The sequence below is a fragment of the Juglans regia genome, chromosome 2 (assembly GCF_001411555.2).
Source record: "Juglans regia cultivar Chandler chromosome 2, Walnut 2.0, whole genome shotgun sequence".
Taxonomy (NCBI): domain Eukaryota; kingdom Viridiplantae; phylum Streptophyta; class Magnoliopsida; order Fagales; family Juglandaceae; genus Juglans; species Juglans regia.
In genome coordinates, this window is record NC_049902.1 from 31,742,244 (window position 1) to 31,767,854 (window position 25,611).

A 25,611-nucleotide genomic window follows, 5' to 3' on the forward strand; every position below is an offset into this window, starting at 1 on the left:
GAAAAAATCCTAGCCAAAAGCTCTCTCTCACTTTTCTTTCCAAAGATCCACCCTAGTAAAAACCCAACCTAGGGGGGTGGAGCTTCAGCTCCTCCCTCCCTCCTCCCATCTGATTAGACTAGAGACTGTGTAGCCCTTTATTTTTTAGTTTTGTTTGTTTTTCCGTCGAAAGTATGGCGAAATGCTGATCTGCTGTTTTCTGAAGCCCAACGACCACCACGCGCCCCTTCGCAAGATTCCTAGGCTAACGACTCTTCGGACGCCCAAAGGCTTTCATTGAACAAAACGGCATGTGAGTCACATGTGCAAGTCATACCAGCGCATGAAATCCACGCGCCACCGCACCAGGAATCTTCTACTACTGCTACGCGCAGCGTTTCTGGTACCAGGGACCACGATTTCTTTAGACTCGATTGGCCGCACACTCCTAGCATGGCGCGTGTCCCTCACGTGCCACCACAGTCTCTTTGTTCATTGTTTTTTGCTTTCCTTCAAGCTGAAAATTTGGATCTATAGTTGTAATCTGTCATTTTCACATTTATTTTTATATTTATTGTTATTTCCTTTTACTTAGGTAAAAATAAAAAGGAAATAGTCTATTGGACATTTTTTCCATAGAGTGAAAGTCATCTCCTCTTCTGGAGGTGGGATTTGAAATCTTTATTTTAGACAGAGTGTGGTTTCTTAGATGGTTTGTCTATAGAGATTTATAGAAGTTAAGACCATACCAGTCATAAAGGAATTTGTGTATTGGTGGAGCCCCAACCGTGAGTAGTTGGCTTATAATTTAAGATTTTTTCTGTATGTATCAGGTCATAGCTGTAACTTCATTTTTATGAATGAATGAAGTCTATTTCCTATAAATATATATATAATATTAAAACCTTTAATTCATTATCCAGATTGGCTGAAATAAAAACTATAAAAGTAGGAGTAAAGCGACGAGCACTAGCAATGGTGCAATCATATGTAAATTTTTTGCTTACAAGCTACAGTATCTCTACATATTTGAATAGGTACTCTCCACAATCTATTGATTATTTTATCACTTATTTATTTCTCCTTTCACTCACTCTCTCCACATAAGACAAAATAATAATTTAATTAAAGATTAAATTATTAATTAATATATAGTCAGTATAATTACAAAATATGAAAAAAAATTATAAAAAAAAAGATTATTATTATTAAAAAATAATATTTTATTATTTTAACTAATATATAAATAATCTAATGTGACAATCTCTCTTGAATGGCAAAGACAAAAAACAAAACATGTGATTTTAGTAGAATTTTATCTTTTCATTTGCAACTCCATTGCTAATGCTCTATCATGTAAAAACTTACATCCAAAAATAAAAAAATAAAAAAAATTCAAATATACTTAAAATCACTTTTTTAATCACTAATAAAAAAAAAATTGGTAAGTGGTAAAATTGAGCGGTAAGTTTAAAAAGATAAAATAATTTTTTTCATATATATATATATATATATATATAATGTTGGTATTGAATTTGGTAACGATAATCGGTGACTCTAGCACCACCCATATAACCTAATGGCTATAGAGAGAAGGTGGGATGGGGTGGGGGTTGTGAATTTTAAGCACTTTATGGGCATCTGGCCCATAGAATAACTAGTTATCTCCAATTTCTTGTTTGTTTCTCAATTGTCCATGTCCTAAAGGACGACATTGTCGGCTGTTCAATCAATGGAAGAAGCCCACATTGGTCGCTGTCTCTACCCCACCACCTTATCTATGGTCTAAATGTGTTTGAATCTTTAATAATGACAGGAAGACTAGCAGGTTTTGGTGGGGTTAGGTTTAAGGGTATCGCAGCCGCGTGACGTAATTAATATATTGCATTTTCATAAAGAATAAGAAAAATGTTTGTTTCTTATTAGAATATTTGTTTTTATAAAGAATAAGAAAATGTTTTATTTGCATTTTCATTGAGTTCTTCAGACTTCACTCTTTGATATCTACTTGGAGCCTATTTTTATTGCAAAAAAATTTTATTTTCGTCGCGTGTAATTGAAGGAGTCCGTCTATATGTAATATATATTGCCCTAAAATATAACGAGAGGTTTTAGTGAATAAAAAATTCTTTTGTCAAGTTGATGTGTAGAGTATAATTATTAAAATATTTACGTGTTATAATTTTATTTAAAAAATAAATTTTTAAAATTTAAGTATTACAAATAAAATATTATTATTTAAATTATATAGATGATATATTTTATACTGATAATAGAATAACTCTTTAAAAAAAAATACTACCAGTTAAATAATGAGTAGTGACAATGTTACAACGCAATCATAGCTCATTTATAATTCTTAATAAAATAATATTTTTTAACATTTAAACACATCAAATCAAAATAAAAATCAAACTAAAATTTTAAAAAAGATATTATTTTAATCCATAGTTAATGTATAAAAATTATTTAACATGAGGTTGGTGGTTTATCATTTTTGATAAATAATTATGCATGACACCTACAAAATCCTATACGTACTTTACTGACTTCATGAGCTTCAATTTGGAGTACGTCATAGGTTCGCCTCTACCACATGCAACCAATGACCCATTAGGCAGATTCGCCAACACAGATTTAATTACAACCATTGACCAACGCACAAGATATCACAACTATTGACTAGTGGTGTAACAGGTCCGATCTGGTTTGGTTTTAGATAAAATTTAAGACCAAACTGATATGTATCGATTTTATATTTTTCAAAACCGATTATGCACCGGTTACCCTCCTAAACCGGTACTTCCGGTTTTACCAATTTTCGGTCCTGTCCGGTCCGGTTTTCTAATTTTTTGAAAATGTAAATTTCATAATTTGTCATTAAAAATTTATTTATAAAAAAAAAAAATTGATTTAAAAAAAACTGTTTTATACTTTTATTAATATATTAGACTATATAATAGTATTAATATTAGACTATTGGTATAGTTATAAATTATATATTAGTATTAGTTATAAACTTTTAGTGATTTAGTATTAACATTTTATGTAATAATTTATAAATTATAATAAGAAATTATTTCATATATGAATATATATGTTATATATAAAATTTCACATAAAAATTTATAATTATACATTATATATAAAACTTATATATATTAATATTTAAAATATATAAAATATTTTGTATAAAATTTATATATAAAAATATTATTTTTTATTTTTTTTAATCAACCAGTCCGGTCCGGTCCAAAAAATTCCGGAACCGGAACCGGCCGGTTTTTACGTTTTAAAAACCGGTTCTGGACCGAACCGGTTCAAAACCGGTCCGGTCCGGTTCGGTCCAGTCCGGTTTGAATTTACACCCCTACTATTGACCAACATAGAGTATTCATCACCAAATCTGACATGTTATATAAAGCGAAAGTTCTAATATGTCCTAACACGAGCATATTTCTCTAAAACTAGATCCACTAAATGAAGTCTTAAGTTCTAATATATTATATAATCGAAAATTTGAAGTGGGAATAATATTTCTATGAAATCACATTACCAATAGATCATTTTCACAATCAATTATAAAAACTCAATTTGATTTCGTCGGAATTGAGAGAGGGACAAAGAGAGGCGACGGGGACAAAATTAAGGACTAGGAGACCCTTGTAGCTTCGTATATTCTCGAAACCCTATAACTATGACGTTTTGTGACCAAAATAAAGTCAAACTAACGTTGTTTTATCTTTGTTTTGGCTCTTTTGGGCCCATTCTTTTTATCCTAAACCCTAAATCAAATCCTAAACAAATTTTAATTTTTGTTTTAGTCATAAATTTCTTTATTTATGGTTTTTATAATTTGTTATCACTAAATTTAATTCTTAGTATTGATTATTAACAATTACTATTTAACTAATGTCTAATTACATGTTATTATTCTATAGTATTACAAATTATTAAATATTAACTTAGTATAATATTTTATACTAATGTTTAACTTATACTTATAATTATAAACTTATACTATAGTTTTAATTACATGTTATTATATTAGTTTCTAATTTATTTCTAATTTAATTATATACTAGATTTAGTATTAATTGTTATTATACATTGGTATTACATGTTATTATACATTAGTGTTACATATTAATATGTTATTACACATTAGTGGCTTAGTGCTCATATATTAATATTACATGTTATGATAGATTGATCACTATACATTACTACTACATGTTATTATACTTTTGTATAAGTTACATTAGTATTACATGTTATAACTTATTATAAATTTATACATTTGTGTTTATACATAATACATTAGTATTAAATGTTATTATACATTAGTTATTATATATTAGTATTACATGTTATTATACATTAGTGTTACATGATAGTAATAGTATGGTGTTTACATATACTAAATTATTATTAGTCAATTTAGTCAATTTATATTATAATATAAATGTATTATTTTAGGTACATTTGTTCATACTAGTATTTAATTAATAATATAAGTTATAGTTATATAAAATATATATGATTAATATATAAAAAACACATATATTTTTATAAAAATATGTAAAATATCAAAGTTGGAATTGGAGGATAAAATCGGAGTCAGAGTCGGAGTCGGAAGTGGAGTCGGTGCACCACCACCTCCAACTCCTACTTCTTGTGGGGAAAAAAATCCTACTCCGAGCAAAGTCAAATTCGAAGTCCAATTTTTGAATTTTTGCTCAGCCCTACCTCTACCAACCAACCAGGAGATAAATCCAAGCAACAAGTTGATCGAGCCTAACATAAAATCTTACCTCAGAGATTCGTAAGACACCTGTGGTACCCCGATTGAGTTGTCTTTTTCTAGACAAACCACCTACTTTTTGAACATGATAAAGTAGATGCTGCTTTTTGGATGATTAAAAGGACAGGAGTGTATGATTTTGATTTCAACTGAATATGAAGTTTTTTACCACTCTAGAATTATTGAATGTTTTGTATCCCCATTAATGCCAATTGATTGAGGAAAAAACAGGGCGATGTTCTGAAGGCAGCTTGTACTTGAGTCATCAATGGTTACTGGTTAGAAGTTGAAATGTCACATAGTCATGTGAATGAAGATTGGGATGGAATAAGAGAAATGATTTGTATAATTTTTAAATAGACAAATCTCATACAAATCCTTATAAAAAAGTGGATCCTACCTAAAAAAATGTAAAAAAAAAAACTATTATTTCTTAGTGAAACTCACTTTTTTATAAAAAAAAGTTATATAGAACTTATCTATTTGAAGATTGTACATAACATTACTTATGCTGAATATATAAGCGAAGAAGACTGGACAAGGTTGTACCATTCATCATTTGAGTCTTCGACATTAACCCCATTCAAACCATCGGCTCTAACATTAGAGTAGTAATCATGTAAGTATTAGTAAGATCTCCATAATATGAGTAATGCTAGGTACAGTCCCCACTTGGAGATTGCATGTGCAGGCCTAGGCTATTTTAACTTTAAAATTTTTTAAAATTATAAAATTATCCCTCCTAAAATAATATTTTCTCTCATTTAATAATGTGCCTGCACATGCAGTCCCCACTTGAGGACTGCAAATAGAATTTCTCATTTTTTAATCATCACTTATCTAAGATGAGAGTTCTCAATCTCCACTCTCCATCTTGCGGGGGGTATTGGAGCATGAGATAGAACAGATTACCTCACCTCAATTTTTAAATAAAGGAAAGGAGCCATATATTGATGCAGAATGATTTAGTTAATTTGTTTGTCATCTTTTGTTGTTGTGCTGTACAGAAGGCTATTAATGTATTTGTTATTTAATAGTTTGTTAGAAGATTCCTTTATGCAATTGTATATATACGGTCCATGTAAAGCTGCACATAAGACAAATACACTCAGAGAACAATTTTCTCTCCCTTTCTCTGAGTCCTCTCTGCACTTTTCCCTTTTCTTCATTTTGTTACACAAATCTTTAGTTTGTCCATATATAGGGAATGATCAGATGAAATCTCTTTCCTTCTTTCTTTTTTTCCCTTCCTTTTGTCTTTGAGATCGAATCACTTATTTTGTTAATTTGTTTTACTTCTTTTCTTTTTAGTTATATCTAAAGAGATCAAACTTGTGCTAGTTTTATTAGTTTAGAACAAATTCACTAATAATTTATATCTAAGTAGGTTTTGGAGAAACGGGAAAAAAACAACATAAAAATAAAAAGGCTAACATGATATTTATGTTGAATGATATTGTTTTAACTTGTGCAAACCTCATGCATTAAAAAGTAGGCTTTTTGTGTGGGTTTTAAGATTTGCTCCATTTTTTTAAAGATGGTGCATGAGATTTGCCCGCCCTAAAATCATACAAATTAATAATTTCCCATTTATGTTTCTTGATTTTAGATTTTCTCCTACCAAGATGACTTTATATTGGATAGAATACAAAAAAATGGGACTTGAAGACTTCTAGATCTAGAGTCGCCTCAAAACATTCAGCTAATTATAATCCAAAATATTCAAAATAATGTGAAAAAAAAAAAATGCAGGGAGGAGAATTTGGGATTTGGGAAATGGTTCCAATCTCTGTGATTTTTTTGGTCAAGCAAAGGGTCACCTTAGGAGTGGTTTTTGATGCAATCAAGATAATTTTAATAGTAATGTTATATACAGTTTTAGAGTGTGTAAGCGTCACATACTCATTTTAAAAAACTGTGGGTCCATAATTAAATAATTAATTTTTATATACATGTTCTATATTTACTCATTTTTTTTTTTTTAAAAAAGGCAAGATTTATATACTCTTAAGACTATAAATATTTGCTAAGAACCTGATCTGCAACTAAAGGGAAAAAAAAAAAAAAAAAACCTTTTGGAAATAAATATGGAAAAATCAACATAATAGGGGGATGGGCTACCCGGGGTGGGGGGGACTCGCAAGAGTGGGTGCAGTAATCACTGAGAAGGAGAAGTAGGAGAACCCTAACGCCCATTCGAACTCGTACCTAACCTTTGGTAGGTCCATTCCGACGTGCCATCCATCTCAATTCACATCATATCATTATTTCCAATGAATTCATTTACCTCTCTTCAAGACAATTATTGATATTCAAGACAATTCTTTTTTTAAAGATATAAATAAATAAATAAATCAAAATAAATAAAAAAGACCAAATAATCTTGTCAATATTCATTCTCGGACTACACTCTCGATGGTAGCATGGCTCATTCAACTTTATAATATAATAATTAAAATACATTATTTTTATATTTATGGTTTCTATAGTAAGACGTTGAATAAAAACGTGTTAATTTTGTTTATTAATATTGTTCAGAATTTTGCTACATATAAATGTCGCGTTAACACATTACCTATAGCGTGATCTATTATAATTTTGAAAAAAATCCTAACACTAATTATTCTTTATTATAGTTGAAATAGAAAGTTTATGCATCAACAATATGTTGGGGTGTAAAAAATAAAGTTTATAAATAATTTTTTTTCTATTAATTGGTATTGAAACTTGGGAGAAATTGAGAAAATAATGATCAGCCATAAACGATATGTGATCAAACAAAATTCAAGTGTCTTGTTTGCAGTGATTGCAGCTTTAATTACTCATGTGTTGAATTTCACTTAGATTATTTGACTTTTATAATTATCGAATTAACCATATAAGTGTTTTTTTTAGATGCTTTGATTATAACGGAATTTTATAAAAATAAGCTTACAAATTAATATATATAGTTTGATGCGTTACGTTAGATTGTAAAATTATTATAACATGTTATATAAAATTAAGGAAATTTATCAATTTATTTTTAAAATTTGTTACTAAAAAAATAATGATTTTGTCAAAGCAAGGGGATGCCAACCACGATCGAGCACTAGCATTGGTTTCTCTATATGCATCTTCAAAATTACATTTTTTAAAGATTGATTTTGCATATCAAGAAAAATCCCAGCCCACATTGGATTATGCATATTTGAATCAAATAATAATAAAATATTATTATTTTTAATTTATTTTTTTAAAATTATTATTTTTTATATATTTTACAATAATTAGCACCATGTGCTCAAAAATACAAATTCGATATATCTAAATATTACAAATTTCATATATCAAAATGACCAATTTTATCAATAAATATTAATATGTACTAAAAAATACTTTGTATCATCAACTTAATATAAATTTCATATATCAAAATCATATTAATATAAATTCCACAAATTGATTTTAATGGGTAGGAGAGGAAAAAAAAACATTAAAAAGAATGTTTGGAGAGTAAATAGTGCTTCTTTGAAGAACTATTCTTAGTTATATAAAAATTTATAGATGCATAAGTTAATGTAGATGAATTTAAAGATATATGATATAAAGATGAAGAGAAGGACTTGATCAATCGCCGAAAAGTTAAGTGGTCTCTTGCTTTTATCTTTTTGGATAATTATGGCTTCATTATCAAGTACTATGATTTGGCTCCTGTAAAAAGGCTGCGCCAACTTTTTATTTACATTATTACAAAGATTTATGTTTCGGGACATTTTCAAGTACTGCATCTTTACCGAATGGAAAATTCTGTACGCTATATATAATACTATTGTTCTATTTTGAGACGATTTTCTTACCACAGGTGTCCTTGGTGCTCTTGGGACGATTGATCCTCGGAGGGCAAAAAGCTACAAATCAAAATGGTTGCAGCACAGTACTGACCAAGCCAACCTCATCTGCTTGTACATATTTCAGAAGTCGAAACATGTAAAGTTCCTGTCATTGGATTGGAGGATAACCTTTATGCTTAAAGTCTTCACATCAGATAAGTCAAACATGCAGTCATTTTGACTTACAATTACAAGGAACCTGAGGCCCACCTTTTACGCTAGGCAATTCGAAAAGTTGATGGATTGTTGGGCAGCTGACCTATAACAAGGGCAGTGGATCATTGCAGAATGATAGTTTTGGAGCTTTCATACCTTTACAAAGCTGTTCTTTTCCAGAACAAGCAGAATATTATTGTGAGCAAGAAGAGAGCAGTATGATCAAATTTGCTTCTTTTTTCTTAAGTGGACGATATATTTTTGTAGTTACTTCTTTTAATCTCTCTGTAATATATATATAGTGCAGCCCCCCATGCTTCTTTTTGCTACTTCCACTACAACTTTGTTTGCCTTCAAGAGATATATATAGTGGAAGCAGCAACGATCGAGAAGCTTGTAAAGGTCACTACCAATTTTGAGATGTATCTAAATCATGTACAATGCAGATATATATTCATGATATATACGTTGGTCAATTCATACAATGCATCTGGCCCCCTAAGTGTTTGAATCTTTAATAATGACAGGAAGACTAGCAGGTTTTGATTTTTGGGGAGGGGTTGTTTGTTAGGTTTAAGCTGGGTATAGCAGCCTGCCAGCCACGTGAGCTGGTAGCTAGCCCAAATTAACATGAAGATAATTATGCATGATACCTACACAATTCTATGCGTACTTTAGTCCAAATGAGCTTCTGTTTGGAGTACGTCATAGATAGGTTCCCGGCATCTACCTACCAACGAGTAGATAAATCCAAGCAACAAGTTGATCGAGCCTACATAAAATCTTACCTCAGAGATGCAACATGCTAATTGAATTCAGTTTGCTCTAATATATTCATGAGTTCGCTATTTCAATCTTATCTTATCGTTTATATTTTATTTTATTAATGTTTTTTATTTAATAATTAAGAAAGTAATTAATTATTAGTAAAATTGTGTATTTTTTTTAATTTTCTTAATGATTAAGAATCTTAAAAAAACCTATAAAAAATGAATAAATAAAAAACTAACTTTTTTTGTTTTACCCGCCCTCTAGATTCCTCGAGATTCGAAAGACACCATACACCATACTCTGAGTCTGAGCTGTCTTTTTCTGGACAAAACGTATGATACTTTTTTAACATGGTGGAGAGATGCTGCTTTTTGGCTGCTTTTTGGACGTGAAGGAACAGGAGTGTCTGATTTTCTTTTCAACTGAACATGAAGGTTTTTACCACCTAGGAATTATTGAATGTTTTTAATATTTTTTTTAATTTTAAAATTTAAAAAAATTGAATTATTTATTATATTTTGTATAAAAATTTAAAATATTTGTAATGATAAGATGAAATGAGATGAGATACTCTCACTATCCAAACATACTTGTCATCAATGGTTAGAAGTTGGCATGTCATACAGTGCGAATGAAGATATTGTTAGTATGGAATATTACCGAATAAAAGAAGAAGCTTGCAAGTTTGGGAGTGAGATAAGAATTTTGTGTTTTGTTTGAAAGTTTAAAATATTATGTTTTAATATTATTATTATTTTAAGATTTGAAAAAGTTGAATTAATGTTTATTATATTTTGTATAGGGATTTGAAAAATGTGATGATGAGATGAGATGAGATGAGAATTTTGTATCTCATCTCACCCCCCAAATCTTCATAAACATTTGAGTTTTTGACACGTGGTACACCACCCAATTCAAAAGTCTAAAAGTCTAAGGTACCGTTTGAATAGTGAGTTAGAATGAGATGAGTTGAGATGAAAGTTACAAGTTGAATAAAAAATATTATTAAAATATTTATTATTATTATTATTATTATTTTAGAATTTAAAAATGTTGAATTGTTCATGGTATCGTTTGAGTTTTCAACACGTGGTACACCACCCAATTCAAAAGTCTAAGGTACTATTTGAATAGTGAGTTGAGAAGATGCATTGAGTTGAAAGTTGGAAATTGAATAAAATATTGTTAAAATATTATTTTTTAAAATTATTATTATTTTAGAATTTGAAAAATGTTGATTATTATTATTATTATTATTAAAATGTTGAATTGTTTATTATATTTTATGTAAAAATTTGAAAAAATTAAAATGATGAGATAAGATGAAACACTTTCACTATCTAAACGGGATCATTATTGATTTCGGTTACATTATGTTATGTTAACACCTCCATATATACTTATATTATATTTACAGTATGAGACTTTCTAAAATACTTTTTGAATCCAAATAGTCCTTAAAATTCTCTCACATTCACATAACCTCAATAAACTATAAATGCAGATGGCCGGCCATGATGTATCATGCTGAAGACAACAACACAACTGTCTCTTGATTTTTTGTAAAAAGAAATATCTATTATGTAGTATTTAGTAGTACTACTACTAGTTTACTGAGTACTTCAAGATTTGTAATTAGGGTTTGCATGTGATGTTAGTACATCATAGATACTTGAACTTTGATCCTTCTTAATTGTTTGCTGGAAAGTGCTGACCTGCCGGGGAGTCAGAAAATAGAAACTTTCTAATAGAAAGCATGAGTTTCTTTTTCCATTATGACTGGCATGATTATTGACATGACAAAATGATATCTTTGATGCAAGTGACCCGTGGGTGATCAACTGTGACAAAATGACAAAAAAACAAGCCTTGTAAACTTGGGAAAAAGTATACATAATTTATGTTGCTTGATTAGCTAGCCATGAGCTGGTTTGTTTCTATCTGCACTGAAGAAAATAAATGGCATCTCTACTCTAGCTAACTAGCTAACCTTCTTGTCTGTCCCTTACAGAACCAGCTTCTTTGATCTGAGAACCTAACATTCCTTGGTCAAAGGTCAAATCGACCACCATGAAATGAATTTGATGTGTTCTTATCCAAGGATGAAGCTTTGCAAAATAACATACTGTCATCTGCAAAAAACAGATGACTTATATGAACCTGACCTCTGCAATAGAATTTCAGTGATCATTCTCTTCTCTTCTGCCTTTCTAAGCATTTGACTTAAGGCTTCTGAGCACAAAATAAATAGATAGGATGAGAATGAGTCACCCTGTCTAATGCCTCTGGTTGGGATAAAAACTAGTTGTGGGGTTCCATTCATAAGAAGAGAATATGAAACTGTTGTAACACAATTAAGAATTAAATCAATCTATCTCTTGTTAAAACTCATCCTTATCATTACAGCTTCTATAAAAGTCTATTATAAACTGTCATAAGCTTTGCTCATATCGAGCTTGAGAGCCATGTATTTAGTTGACCCCTTCATTTTACACTGCATGGTATGCAGACTTCAAAGGCTACAATTATGTTATCAGCTATCAATCTTCCTGGAACAAATGTACTTTGTGTTTGGGATATAATTTCTGGTAGGATGTTCTTCATTCTATTAGCTAGAACTTTGGCCATAACTTTATATAAGACATTACACAAACTAAGTGGCCTAAATTCTGAAATAGTTGTGGGATTTTTAGTTTTTGGAATCAAAACTATGAATGTCTTGTTGATAGAACTATCCCACTTGTTATTGTTCAAAGCCTTTGTAACTACTTCACATAGCTCCTTGTCTATGCTATCCCAATGTTGTTGGAAGAAACTAGCAGAAAAACCATCAGGACCTAAAGAACTGAATGGATTCATACTAAAAACTGCTTCTTTGATCTCTGAAATCTCAAATTCTTTTGTAAGCATAATATTCATCTCTTCTGTGATGAACTGTCCTAGTGGATTAGAAGTAGCAAGCAGATTAATGAAAAATTCTTGAAATGTATGATTGATACCTTGTGCAGTTGAATGAACATGCCTCTCTCCATCAGTAATATTGTTTATGGCATTATTATTCTTTCTCTGATTAGCACACATGTGGAAAAATCTAGTGTTTCGATTCCCCTCTCTAAGCCATTTCTATTTTGATTTTTATTTCCACTTTAAATCCTCTTGCTCTAGCTGCAAGTTTAGATTTCTTTGAATCTGTTTGATTTCTTCTTGATCTGATCGTATATTTCTTTCTTGTAACTGTTGCACTTTGTTAATCTGACTTTCAATTGTTTGTTTGGATTGCTTCTCTTGTCTTTTATTCCAGTTAATTAACTAACCCTTGCATCTGTCCAGTTTGTTTAATAAATCTAACATTAATTGTCCAGTTCTACCATTCCTTTGCCAAGCTCGAGTGACCATTGTTTTGCACTCATTGTTAAGGCCCCAACTCAATTCATATCTGAAAAGTCTAACCCTTCTTCTTGGTTGATCATTTTGAGATATCATGTCTATTAGGAGAGGTCTGTGATCAGAAGTGCATGCTGCTAGAGTAGTAACATTAATAACATGAAAATTGTTAATACAATCAATGTTGGCAAGAACTCTATCTAACCTCTCCTTAGTAAATTCACTTCCTTCCCAATTGTTGAACCAAGTATGGTTATTACCAATGAATCCCATATCATTTAAATCATTGTCTTGTAATGCCTGTCTAAAACTCTCCATTTGAGCAAAAGGTCCTGTATTTCCCCCATATTTTTCATGGTAATGAAGAATTTCATTAAAATCTCTCATGCATAACCATGGTTTGTGATCCATTGGTTTTAAAACCCTTAACAGTTGCCAACTCCCTTCCCTTTTAGTAGTTGTTGGATTATCATAAAAGCTTATAAGTGTCCATGCTTTCCCAATCTGTGGATTAGTTACTCTAACTGAAATGCGATAGTTTGTGTAAGATTCAACCTCAATATCAGAACTAGAATGCCACATCATTGCCAACCCTCCACTGTTACATTTGCTGTTCATTGTAAAACTTCTCTTAAACCCAATTTTGTTTCTTATGTTCTCAATCATTTCCCTTGTGCTTTTAGTTTCAATTAGGAAAATGATTTGTGGGCACTGTTGCTTTACCATAAAATGAAGCTATCTAACTATACGAGGGTGCCCAAGCACTCTACAGTTCCAAGTAAGGCATCTCATTGTTGTAGGTGGGGCTGCTGAACAGCCTCCACCTTTGATTCCTGATTTATGCTCATTTCAAGATTGAGCCCCTCTTTTAAATTTCTTGTTTAAACCCTGATCTTTTTAACTGTCTAGCTCTTCTTTGTTCCTTTTCCTGCCACTTGTGTCACTTATTACTATCTCCTCCATTTACATCTCATCTGGTCTTAATAGAGTAGCAAACCTAGCCCTTCTTTTCCAACTCAATGGTTTTATAGGAGCTTCCATTGAGCTGGGAATGTTGTGTCGAATTTACCAATTGAGATCCTGGATTTAAAAAGATTGGCTGAGGAGCTTGACTAGTGAAGTTTGTATTCAACTCTTCCTAAGTCTTTTCTGTTATGCTTGTTTCAACTGTGATACTTCTCATCTTGTCTGTAATTTGAGTCTCTTGTCTTTCAAACTCCAATTGGTATTTTTGGTTCCCCATAGTAACTGCAGGTGCAGTTTGGCAAAACATCTCTTTTTGGGGCCTTAGAGAATGCACCAAGCTTGCCTCCTCTTGAATAATCTTGTCATCATTTAAGGTGAGAAAGCCCCTACTGTGTTGCCCCTCTTCATTAGCTTATAACCGAGCCTGAGTTTTATTTTCCCTGCCCCTATCCTTTTATCATCATTGCCCATCATTATTATAGCAGTAGCCCTCAACCATTAGCCATATTGGGACTTAACAGCACCTCTAGTATTCAGTCTACTTCTTTCCACTGCACAACTCCTGTTTACATGTTAAATTACCCCACAATGAAAACAGAATAAGTGTAATCTTTCATATTTAAAATCAACCCAGTATTGTTTTTCTTCAATTCTAACTAGTTTCCCTCGAGGTAAAGGCTTTGTGATATCCATTTTAACCCTGATTTTGAGATATTTGCCCCACCCTACCCCATCCTCATCCACATCCACATCCATAGTTATTGCTTCCCCTATGGATGACCCAATTCTTTCCCCACCTTCATAGCTCATAGCATCCAAGGGTAAGTCATGAAGTTGTATCCAAAAAAGCTCATGAGAAAAACTTATCTCACTATGAGGGTTACTGCTATCAAAGGGTTGAATAGGTACTAAAGTTTTGTCAAAAGTTTATGGTCTTCCATTAATAACCCTTTTTATGTCTACTACTTTTTGGAATTCAACTATGAACTTGTGATGTCCTATTTCGTTGAAGCTTACAAAACTTTTAGGATTCCACACTTTTGTCATTGTAGTCTTAAAAGCTTTCTTATTTAAGTTATTTTCCATCACACTAAACAAAAGTAGGCATTTATGTACTTTAGCTGCAGCTCGGTGCGTTTCCTCTTCTATTAAAGTTATCTCATCTTTCTCTGTTTCAGTCAAGGTAAAACCTTTCCAGAGTCTTGCTAATTCATATGCCATGTCTATATCAAGAATTTGCTTATCAAAATTGTATTGAATGGAAGGAATCCTACCCACGGCCTCACCGTTCTAAGAAGGAAAGGACATATATACTCCATACCCAAAACAGAAAGGAACGGAAAGGAATCAGTGTCACCATCAATCTTTGAGTTGTTTAATTAATTGAATTAACCATGTAAGTGTATTTTTTTATGACAAAAGTAATGTTTATGTCAGGTACTACAAACGACTTGCTTTTGTGGTGGTGCTTTTGTCTTTTTGGACAATTATGCTTTCATCATCAAGTACCATGATTTGGCTCCTATATAAAGGCTGCACCAACTTTTTATTTACATTATTATTGTGATTAAGTTTTGAAACATCTTTTTAAGTATTGTGTATTTAAAAAAAAAAATATTTTTGTTATTTTACTGTATTAAATTTCTAAATTAAATTATACGTCATATTATAAAATATACTATATACATAACAGATTACATGAAGTTACGTAAATTTTTATAAATTTATTTTTATAAAATTTTTTTTGTACATGTAACACTTCTCTAATTTTTTTTTTACAAATAAATAGTAGAATTTTATATCTTCAATTAAAAAAAATAGTTCTAGGATGGATAACTGTGAAGGCTTTGATCACCAACGATTTTTCTCTAGCTTAAAGAGTTGCAACACAGGACACCCGTACAATTGACCACAGTAATGATTTTGGCTCTATGAAATTGACCATGTGTTAAATAATTATGTCAACCTAAGTTCTCTTATAGGAGATGATTACTGATTATAGGTTCGACCTCGACGCATTTTAATTGACCCAATTTCAAAGGCGGCCATAAAGGAATCAATAATGAGGCTACCAAATCCTACCAATATGAGAGAACTGAGAAGGATAGCTCATGTCGAGTTGTAAATCTCATGAAGACAGGTGGATCCCCCCAAAAAGCGATTATGATACATCACCAACCATTCTACAATTTATCTACAATTTCAATATTCTGTTTTCAACAGAGCTATTCTCCGTCCTAATTTATCAGTTGACTTCGTATTAGTTGATTACGTAGACTAAAAGAAAAATTATGAAAATTATGTAACATCTACGTAATTATTTATAAGTTGTGCAAATGTCCGTACGTATTAGAATCGATTATTAAAAAATTATTAATTTTTATATGAATTTTATATTACTTGCTCAACATGATCTATGCATTCTATAATTGCAAACGAATATCTCTGTTAAAAGATTATAGAATTTATATGAATAAGGTCATTTTCCTTCCCATCGTTGCCAATTTTCCAATGAGCATTCAATAATTGGACAAGAAAAAAGATTGACGTCTACGACTCTTCCACTATTTTCATGGTGTGCAATGATCAATTATTCAATCAAGTATGGGAGGGGGCCCACTGCATCTGCCTGGTTGAGATTTTCACCCCTCAGGACTGCTACTACTGAATATCCGCTTTCTATGTGAATCAAAAGCAAGTCTTCCACCTCCTCTCGATCCCCTTCCAAGGTATTTCGTGCATTCTTTCTCTGAATATCCGATTGCCTTTTGATTTTGAGAAAACGATTCCTCTGCTTCGTGAAAGACTTGCTATCTGTTTTCTTCTTGTTTCGGATTTCAGTTTTTTTCCTGCTGGTCTAGGTGTTCGTTGATGGTCATCTAAAAAGTTTCGTTCCTTGAGCAGACTCGTAAGCGAGGTTTCCGAAACTCACTTAGGTAATGTATTTTCCACGATTGGATTGTATGTTAATACAACGTGTTTGTTGGCTTTTGTCTACGTTTTCTTGGAATTCGTGCTCTGTTTGGCGATGTAGAGAATAAAACGAAGAAGATGAGAGTTTTGATACCCTGAATATTCTGCGTCGCAAGTCAGCTCACTTTCTTTTCTTTTTTTGAGTTTTTCAAAGCCGGAAAACGCAGAGTTTACCAGTAGGAACTAATTTTCGTTTGTTTTTTCCCGAGTTTTCTCGGCAGCCAAACAGAGTATCGACCGGAAACTTCGAAACGACGTTTTTGTAGCTGTTTGATGCAGTTCTGCAATTGACAAGTCACTCTTGAGCACAATATTAACTTAATGGTTGGGACTAATTTTCGTTTGTGTTTTCCAGAGTTTTCTCTGCGGCCAAACAGGGGGTATCAACCGGAACTTCGAAACAACGCACAAAGTATTATAGCAATATAACGCACAAAGAATTTTTGATAAGTTAACTTTAGGACGAGAAGAGATTAAAATTAAAATGGAATAAAATATTATTAAAATATATTTTTTTAATATTATTTTTATTTTAATATTTGAAAATTTTGAATTATTTATTTTATTTTATATAAAAATTTTAAAAAATTTTAGTAATTAGATAAAAATGAAATGATATGAATTGAATAAGCGAGTTCTTAAATAGGTTAATATTGACGATCGCGATGTGACTCGAACCCAAGGCAGAGAGTATAAATTCTTTTGTTTTCTTCTCTCATTATCCTCTGAACAGCTCCTGTGATGTCAATATTCACCGAAAACGCAAATTTCTGCTGTAAGCATTGCCTTCAAGTTTTCTTTTCAAGTAAGTTTCCATTATTTTATTTGTAGTGAAAGATGGTTGCCTTCGGGAAAAAGTTGAAGGAAAGACAGATTCAAGAATGGCAAGGGTACGTTTGAAATTAAATTATATGACTCTAGTTTGCGTTACGGGATTTAATTTATTTTGACTGCTTCATGAAAGTTTTCTCTGCCAAAATATGAAAAGGAAAAGGCTTACAGATTTTCTGGTTCAAGCACTGCATGTTTGTATAATTATTTGGATAATCATATATTTACTCCTCCTTTACTATTACTGTTTTACTATTTAACCTTTTTTTTTTTACTATTTAAATCTGATTAAAAATTTTAAAACATTACTTTTTTACATAATCTAAAAGAAAATAAATTCTATCAATTAATATAGTCATGTAATTTAATTAAAAATAAATTTAATTTTATAAAACTTGACATTTTACTCTTTGAGTCAATTTTTATAAAATTAAATTTATTTTGAATTAATTTACATAATTATGTTAGTTGATTGAATTTTTTTTTTAAATTATGTAAAAAGTTATATTCTAGAATTTTTAATTCAAATTTAAATAGTAAAAAGAAAAAAATAATTAAATAATAATAAAAAAAGGGTAAAGACATTATTTTATTTTTTTGAGGTGAGAAGGTTTTTTTTTTTATAGGAAAAAAAAAAAGTCATGATAGTAGGATAGTAGGTCGGACATCAGTCATCTTGTCTATGGCCCTTTTTGCTACTTTTTTTTTTTTTTTAATTAGATGTCAATCTGTTTTAAACTTTTGGGCACGTCAAATCTCATAGTTATTTTTGTTCTAGGCGTATACCCAATTGATATGAAAAAAGCGAAAGAAGAATCCTAATGTCTCACAGCAGACCTACATGTCCACAGTATGTCTATGGTCCTCTGTGCCAACATACTCGACAACTGCCTGAAGGCCTTTTCCAACAGAGCCCTTATTGCTTTACCCTTTGTTAAACATTCGATATCAATCTGAATTTGATATCTCGCAGTGACTGAAACCTTGCCCCTGGCATTCTGTTATAAATCAGCATCACACACTCCATGCTTATAATTTTTCATAAAGTGTGCATAAATTATTTAGATATTTTTCATAAGATATGAAATATGAGATGGTGAATAGTGGCCGGGTATTTAAACAGTCTCTCATCTAAACCTGCAAACAAATTTGTGTAGCCCATTATCAATTTCATTTGTAAATTAAGCACAAAAATGAATTATCCATTTTTGTTTTTTGCTGCCCATGAACACACAAACCCGCGGGAATGATACCCCCACAATTAAAAGCTTGTTGGGAGTCCAATCTCCCTCAAATAATATCTTATAACATTTTAAAACTAATAAATAAGCGAAACTTGTTTGATTAGATTTTATAGCTTAAGCGACTTCAATAAAGATTTTTGTCAAACCTTCCATTTAAAGGCAACCAAACAACATAATTTACACTGGCATGACATTACTTCACATATTTCCTCAATGTACACGCACATACAAAGCACACAATAATATATATAAGGTTGATTAGGATTTCAAAACTGCTACCGACTTTTACTCAAGTTTTCATTTCATTGTTAGATCCCTGTCATGGATGCTCATAGTTTTATTTATTTCAGATATTATATCAACTATAAACTCATGAAGAAAAAGGTAAAGCAATATGCTCAACAAATTGAAGTTGGGATACAAGATCGCAGGCATGTACTAAAGGACTTCTCAAGAATGTTAGATAACCAGGTGCGCTATGTACCTGTTTCTCTTTGTGAAATTGAAAACATGTTTAAACAAGCTGAAATGACGTACAATACGTATCTGTACTTTGCTTATGTGTTTTAACTTTCTGTCATTCATAATTTGGCTACTGAATCACATGGCGCCGCATTGTGTCAGACCGAGTACTGTACTTCGAAGTTCTAGGATGTCATTTATTTTGTCAACGCTTATTGGTTTGTTAATTCAAGATACTTCCTTTAGTACGAGGGGTTCTTATCATGCATCCACCTTTCCATTCTGCCCATTTAAACAATCCATTGAACATTAATTAACTTAGGTATTTGTTATAACCGATTTGTAGTAGGCATTCTAAGGAATCAACTTTCTTAGATATGTAATAAACATACGATCTGATCTCTCATAAGAAGCTGCCCTTACATAGGGTCAAACCGAAGTTTTTTTTCTTGATGGTTAGGTGACACTTTTGCATCTTTCTTACCCTTCTGGGAGAAAAAAGCTTATAGTTAAATATAACCTCAAAGGGAGCATCCAAGATATATTCAACCTATGTCTGGCAGTGGCTCTTTTGCATATGTACACTCATGTCTGTAAATACATGTAATACATGCATGTTATTGTATTGCTTGCCTAATGTATCTAGGAGCAGGAACCTTGCATGTGCAGTCATCAAGGGCGATCTAACCTTTGGAGTTCTTTACTTTACTCTAGGTTGATCCTGAAATGTGTTTCAATTACTTTCCTGTAACTATTTCAGATCGAGAAGATTGTCCTTTTTCTGTTGGAACAGCAAGGGCTACTTGCAAGCAGGCTAGCTATGCTTGCTGAACACAATAATACCCCTCAGCAGCAGCCTGAAATATCCCAAATATCGGAATTAAGAGAAGCTTATAGAGCAGTGGGACAGCATCTGTTAAAGCTTCTCTTTTTTGTTGAGATAAATGCTATTGGTCTGCGGAAGATACTGAAGAAGTTTGATAAACGTTTTGGTTACAGATTGACTAATTCTTATGTCAAAACACGTGCAAATCATCCTTATTCTCAGCTGCAGCAAGTGTTCAAGCATGTGGTAATGTGTAAATGTTGGAGGCATTCTTTTTCTACTTATACATTTTAAAGGCTCTAAAAGACTTTTAAGAACTACCGTCCTTGGATAAATGGAACTTTACTGACAGATAATGGAAACCTGCAGGGAATAGGAGCTGTCGTGGGAGCCATATCACGCAATCTTCATGAACTTCAGGACCGTCAAGGAAGTTACTTATCAATATATGATCAACCTGCTCTTCCCCTCCAGGTTTCTGTTGCATATACTCAATGAAACCTTTTCAATTTCTCATGGTTTCCCCCCTGTAGACGTTTCTCCTTCCCTGTTGTATGCACACAAACAAAGACACTGGAAATTAGAGGTCACAAGGCTGGTGATTTCCAAATGTATTTACTATGTTTCATCTGCAGGATCCTGTCATTGATTCAATAAAAGCAGCTGTGGATAGGTTAACCCACTCAACAAATTTCCTCAACTTTTTGGCGCAACATGCACTCATTATGCAAGACGAGCTACCTACTCCTGTTGAGGAGCAAGTTGATGATCAGAAATACCATTTTATGTCGCTTCTCTTGAACTTGGTGAACACATTTCTTTATATGGTCAATACATATATCGTTGTCCCTACAGCAGATGACTACTCCTTGAGCCTTGGAGCTGCAGCGACAGTTTGTGGTATTGTGATTGGGGCAATGGCTGTTGCACAAGTCTTTTCTTCGGTGTATTTTAGTGCATGGTCAAATAAATCATACTTCAAACCTCTTATATTTAGCAGTGTAGTTCTTTTTGTGGGAAACATCTTGTACGCGTTGGCTTATGATCTTGATTCGATAGCGGTTCTTCTAATTGGGCGTCTTTTCTGTGGGTAAGTAGTCTTTTTCTTCTTCCTGTGTTATTACTTGATGGGAATAACTTCATTCATGTGCTTTTTGTGCATATAAGTAAAACTATTTGGATCTCCACATGCTTTAGGCATCTCTTATTTGCTTTATAATAACATTTTTTGAATCGAGAGGTCCACTTTAAAAACAATCGCATCTAAGCATAACTGTGACAGAACTTACTAATTAAAAAACTCAAAAAAATCATAAATTAGCATGAGAAATGTATAACAATCTCGTGTTTGTGTGTATTAGCCCTCACACACCCAAGACATGAGCATTCGAGGAAGATTTTCGCATGAAGATACAGCAACAAGATTTGTTCCTGCTCTGTTGGAGAGGCACGCCATATTTTTATATTGTCCAGTCACAAGAAACTAGAAACCATTTCCTGCTTGTAGAAGAGACTAGAGGCTGTTTCTTTTGACCTGACAGTATAACCATGTAGTTTTCTGTGTTAAGAACTACAGATTATCTTATTTATACCTCATATATATTAATATAGCCATACTTTTCAAATTGCAGACTTGGTTCTGCCAGAGCTGTCAACCGGAGGTATATTAGTGATTGTGTACCACTAAAAACCCGAATGCAGGCGTCGGCAGGTTTTGTTAGTGCCAGTGCTCTTGGAATGGCTTGTGGTCCTGCCCTGGCTGGTTTGCTTCAAACTAATTTCAAGATCTACAAGCTTACTTTCAATCAAAACACCCTGCCTGGCTGGGTTATGGCTGTTACTTGGCTAATATACTTAATTTGGTTGGGGATCTCATTTAAAGAACCTTCTCGTGAAACTGAAGAAAATCATTTACCACAGGAATCTAATGCTGGTATGTTCATTTACAGGGTGGTTTTTTTTGTTGACATCTCAAGCATGTCCGATTCTGTCTACATTATATAATTCATAGGCTGTAAATTGAAGTTCTCACCATTTAATTTTAACTATAGTTATTTTTTCTTCTTGAAATTATTTTGTACTTTTGAAAACTTTTCAAAATTATTTATATTTTAGAAGAGATCATCAATCTATCAATCATACTGGTGATTTACATGCTGATCATTTTTGGAAGTGGTGACAAACCGATCCTCTGTAACTAGCAGCGCTATTTCTGGAACACAGAACTCCTCCCAAAATTAATCTTTTTTGACAATAGTCTTCTCTTTTCAAAATGTTTAATATGTATAGTGGCCTTTTAATGACAGAAGCAGCAGAGAATGATGCCCTTGAGAATGGACTTAAACAACCATTGCTTACTAGTTCAGAAGACAAGCAACAAGATGAAGATAGTGAGCAAGAACGTGATGAAAGTGAAGAAGCTTCTCCAGAATCTCACGGACCAGCTACTTCAATTCGATCGGCATATAGACTACTTACACCCTCTGTAAAGGTATATAAGTGACTTTTATACGAGTTTCTAAAAAATTAGTGAGTTAGATGTATGTCTTGGATGCCATCATTGACATGAAAAACAAGTTTGTAGTTATGATAGTTCACATGCTTTCTCAATTTATAGTTCAGATGAGTTATCTAATCAGATTTTGCATTGTGAAACGGAGCGTTTTGTTCCTCATTCAGCATGTGAAGTGGAACCTCACCCTTGACTTTTGAAGAAATTTGTAAACCTAACTCATCTCATAAAATAGGTTTAACAAGAGAGAATTATTCATTCCTTATAAACATGCCCAAAACCTTGTCCACAGATAATGTGAAATTATTCCTCAACACCCTCCCTCACGTGTAAGCCAGTTTTTTTTCTAGTCCTTGTCACGGAATAAGTAGTGTGGGCTCTCATTGATCCTGTGGCAGGCTCTGATATCATGAAGAAATTCATAAGTCTAACTCATCTCGTAAAACTAGTTCGACAAGAGAGGATTGTTCATTCCTTATAAATATACCCAAGACCTTGTCCACAGACAATGTGAAATTATTCCTCAACACCCTCCCTCACGTGTAAACCAATTTTTTTTCCTAGTCCTTGATACGGAATAAGTAGTATGGGCTCTCATTCGTTCTGTGGCAGGCTCTGATACCATGTTAAAACTGAAAGAGAGAGTGATTTTCAATCAAAAATGTATATTCATTTGTGTATCACATTACAAATATATAGATGTACATGAGATTAAGTATGGATACACATATAAAAGGTAAGTAGACTAATTATACAAATTAGACAGATTCTTAAAATTAAGGTTACTGATTTTCTAGAGAAGAAGAATTTGAAAAATGTGGCAACTGTCAATAACTTTGCTCCTTACATTTACTTCCAAAATAAAAATGAATCACTACTGACCTGCTGGTGATTAAACAAGCTAGAACTTGCCCATTCATCTTCTGATTAGTATCATGTATTTTATTGTCCAAGACAATGGACTGAGTTGAAAATCATTGAGAAGCTTTTCCTCCTATACTTCTTTGCAATCTCATATTCTCTGCTAGAATTGTTTGGTAATTGGAGCTGAAACTCAAGGAACTGTTCTACACAATCTCTAATTGAATTTCTATGTTTCATTCAGGTTCAGCTGTTGATATATTTCATGCTCAAATACGTGATGGAGATTTTAATTTCAGAATCAAGTGTTGTTACCACATACTACTTTCAGTGGTCTACAAGCAGTGTGGCGATTTTTCTTGCTTCTCTTGGCCTCACGGTTCTTCCAGTTAATATTGTTATAGGAAACTACATTAGCAATATGTTTGAAGACAGGTAGTTATTTAACAGTAGCTTGCTTTTCATCTCTATTTTCTGTAGATAAGTGTTGCAATAACAAATTAGAGATCTCATACAAATAAACTCACAATTTGATATGGTTTTATATGATCGTTAGATCTACTTTATAAGAGAAATAATTTTACAATCTAATATATCATATCAAGTCACGTCAGTTTGTAAATTTAATTTTATAGAATATTGGTGTAGCTAAATTATTTCTCTTTTCTGTAGCATGTTCGGTATCTCTCGTATTTGCTTATCTTACCTTAGCATCTCCCCCAAGGCCCAAATGATGAAAGCATATAATCTGAAGTTTTTGGATGTTTCTCATAAACTTCTGATACATTTATATTTTCATTAAACTGATCGCAGGCAAATTTTATTGGCATCTGAAATTATAGTTTGCGTAGGCGTACTCCTGAGCTTCCATATTATAATTCCATACTCTGTGCCACAGTACGTCTGCTCTGGACTCATCCTGTTTGTTTCTGCCGAAGTACTTGAAGGTGAGATATTGTTCATACGTTCAATTACCTTTTTTTTATAATATAGACTATGTTTTTTTTAATATTTTTAATCATTATGAAAAATTAAAAATATATATATAATTTTATTAATAATCAATTTCTTAATCATTAAATAAAAAATTAAATAAATAATAGAAATTAATAACTCTATATTATCCGCGGAACCGGATACTGAAATTATATTCAATCGTGTGGTGGCGGGATGTCCTCTGTCATTGGTCCAGGTGTCAATCTGGCACTCCTCTCACGCGTCATGTCGTCCCGGCTATCCCGTGGAACCTTTAACGGTGGACTACTCTCAACAGAAGCAGGGACAATCGCACGAGTGGTGGCAGATGGCACGATAACATTGGCTGGGTACTTGGGGGAGAGTAAACTGTTGAATGTCACCCTGCTTCCTTCACTCTTCATTTGCATATCCTCCATCTTTGCCACCTGCTTCACCTACAACTCTCTCTATTAATAATGGTAATACTTCCTTATCAAAACATGATGATGTCTTTCAATATCAAATGTACGTAAACCCTGTCTCTTTATAATTTCTATCTCTATTCCTTAATTCGTTATTTTGCCTCATGTATCATTGCTGTATATTTGTACGAAAACGATCCAGCTCATTGATTTTTTATTTTGTCTACATTTGGATATTAATAAATTATTAGTGATCCTTTGCCGTGGAGGTCCCTCGCTAAAGTTGCAAGCTGCCTAGTAACTTAATTCCATTCTTTTTACACGCTGTTAAACTACATATATAGTTATACGATAAAACTTGAGCGCAGAAATACTAGAGTAAGGTCTATATATTTGGTAGTACTTTGCCCTATGCATGCAGTTTAAAGATGTGTATAATTTGGGTTGTATCTGTGAATAAAAATCACTTAAAATTAATAAATTAAAAGATTACTATGGTCTTATAAGCTAGAAAATGAGATCCAATTCTTTCGTCTTAATTTTGCCTCCATGTTAATGTCTTAATTTGCACAACAGACTGGAAGGAAAGAA

General features: G+C 32.3%; 1 protein-coding gene across 3 annotated transcripts; it reads left to right on the forward strand.

The window, feature by feature from the left end:
* Nucleotides 1–16,555: 16,555 nt before the first annotated feature.
* LOC109011564 (SPX domain-containing membrane protein At4g22990-like) lies at nt 16,556–25,294 on the forward strand. Of its 3 annotated transcripts, none has more exons than XM_018992821.2 (12): nt 16,556–16,661; nt 16,794–16,868; nt 17,737–17,795; nt 19,331–19,451; nt 20,203–20,514; nt 20,638–20,742; nt 20,904–21,358; nt 21,900–22,201; nt 22,578–22,759; nt 23,886–24,076; nt 24,455–24,588; nt 24,834–25,294. In XM_018992821.2, the coding sequence occupies exons 3-12, from the start codon at nt 17,743–17,745 to the stop codon at nt 25,070–25,072; spliced, it is 2,094 nt and encodes a 697-aa protein (XP_018848366.1). In that variant the 5' UTR covers nt 16,556–16,661; nt 16,794–16,868; nt 17,737–17,742; the 3' UTR covers nt 25,073–25,294. The 3 variants fall into 3 exon arrangements, with proteins under 3 accessions (XP_018848366.1, XP_018848365.1, XP_018848364.1); XM_018992820.2 differs by having other exon boundaries at nt 16,557–16,661; nt 16,774–16,868; nt 22,575–22,759; XM_018992819.2 differs by having other exon boundaries at nt 16,557–16,661; nt 22,575–22,759.
* The last annotated feature ends 317 nt before the right edge of the window (nt 25,295–25,611 follow it).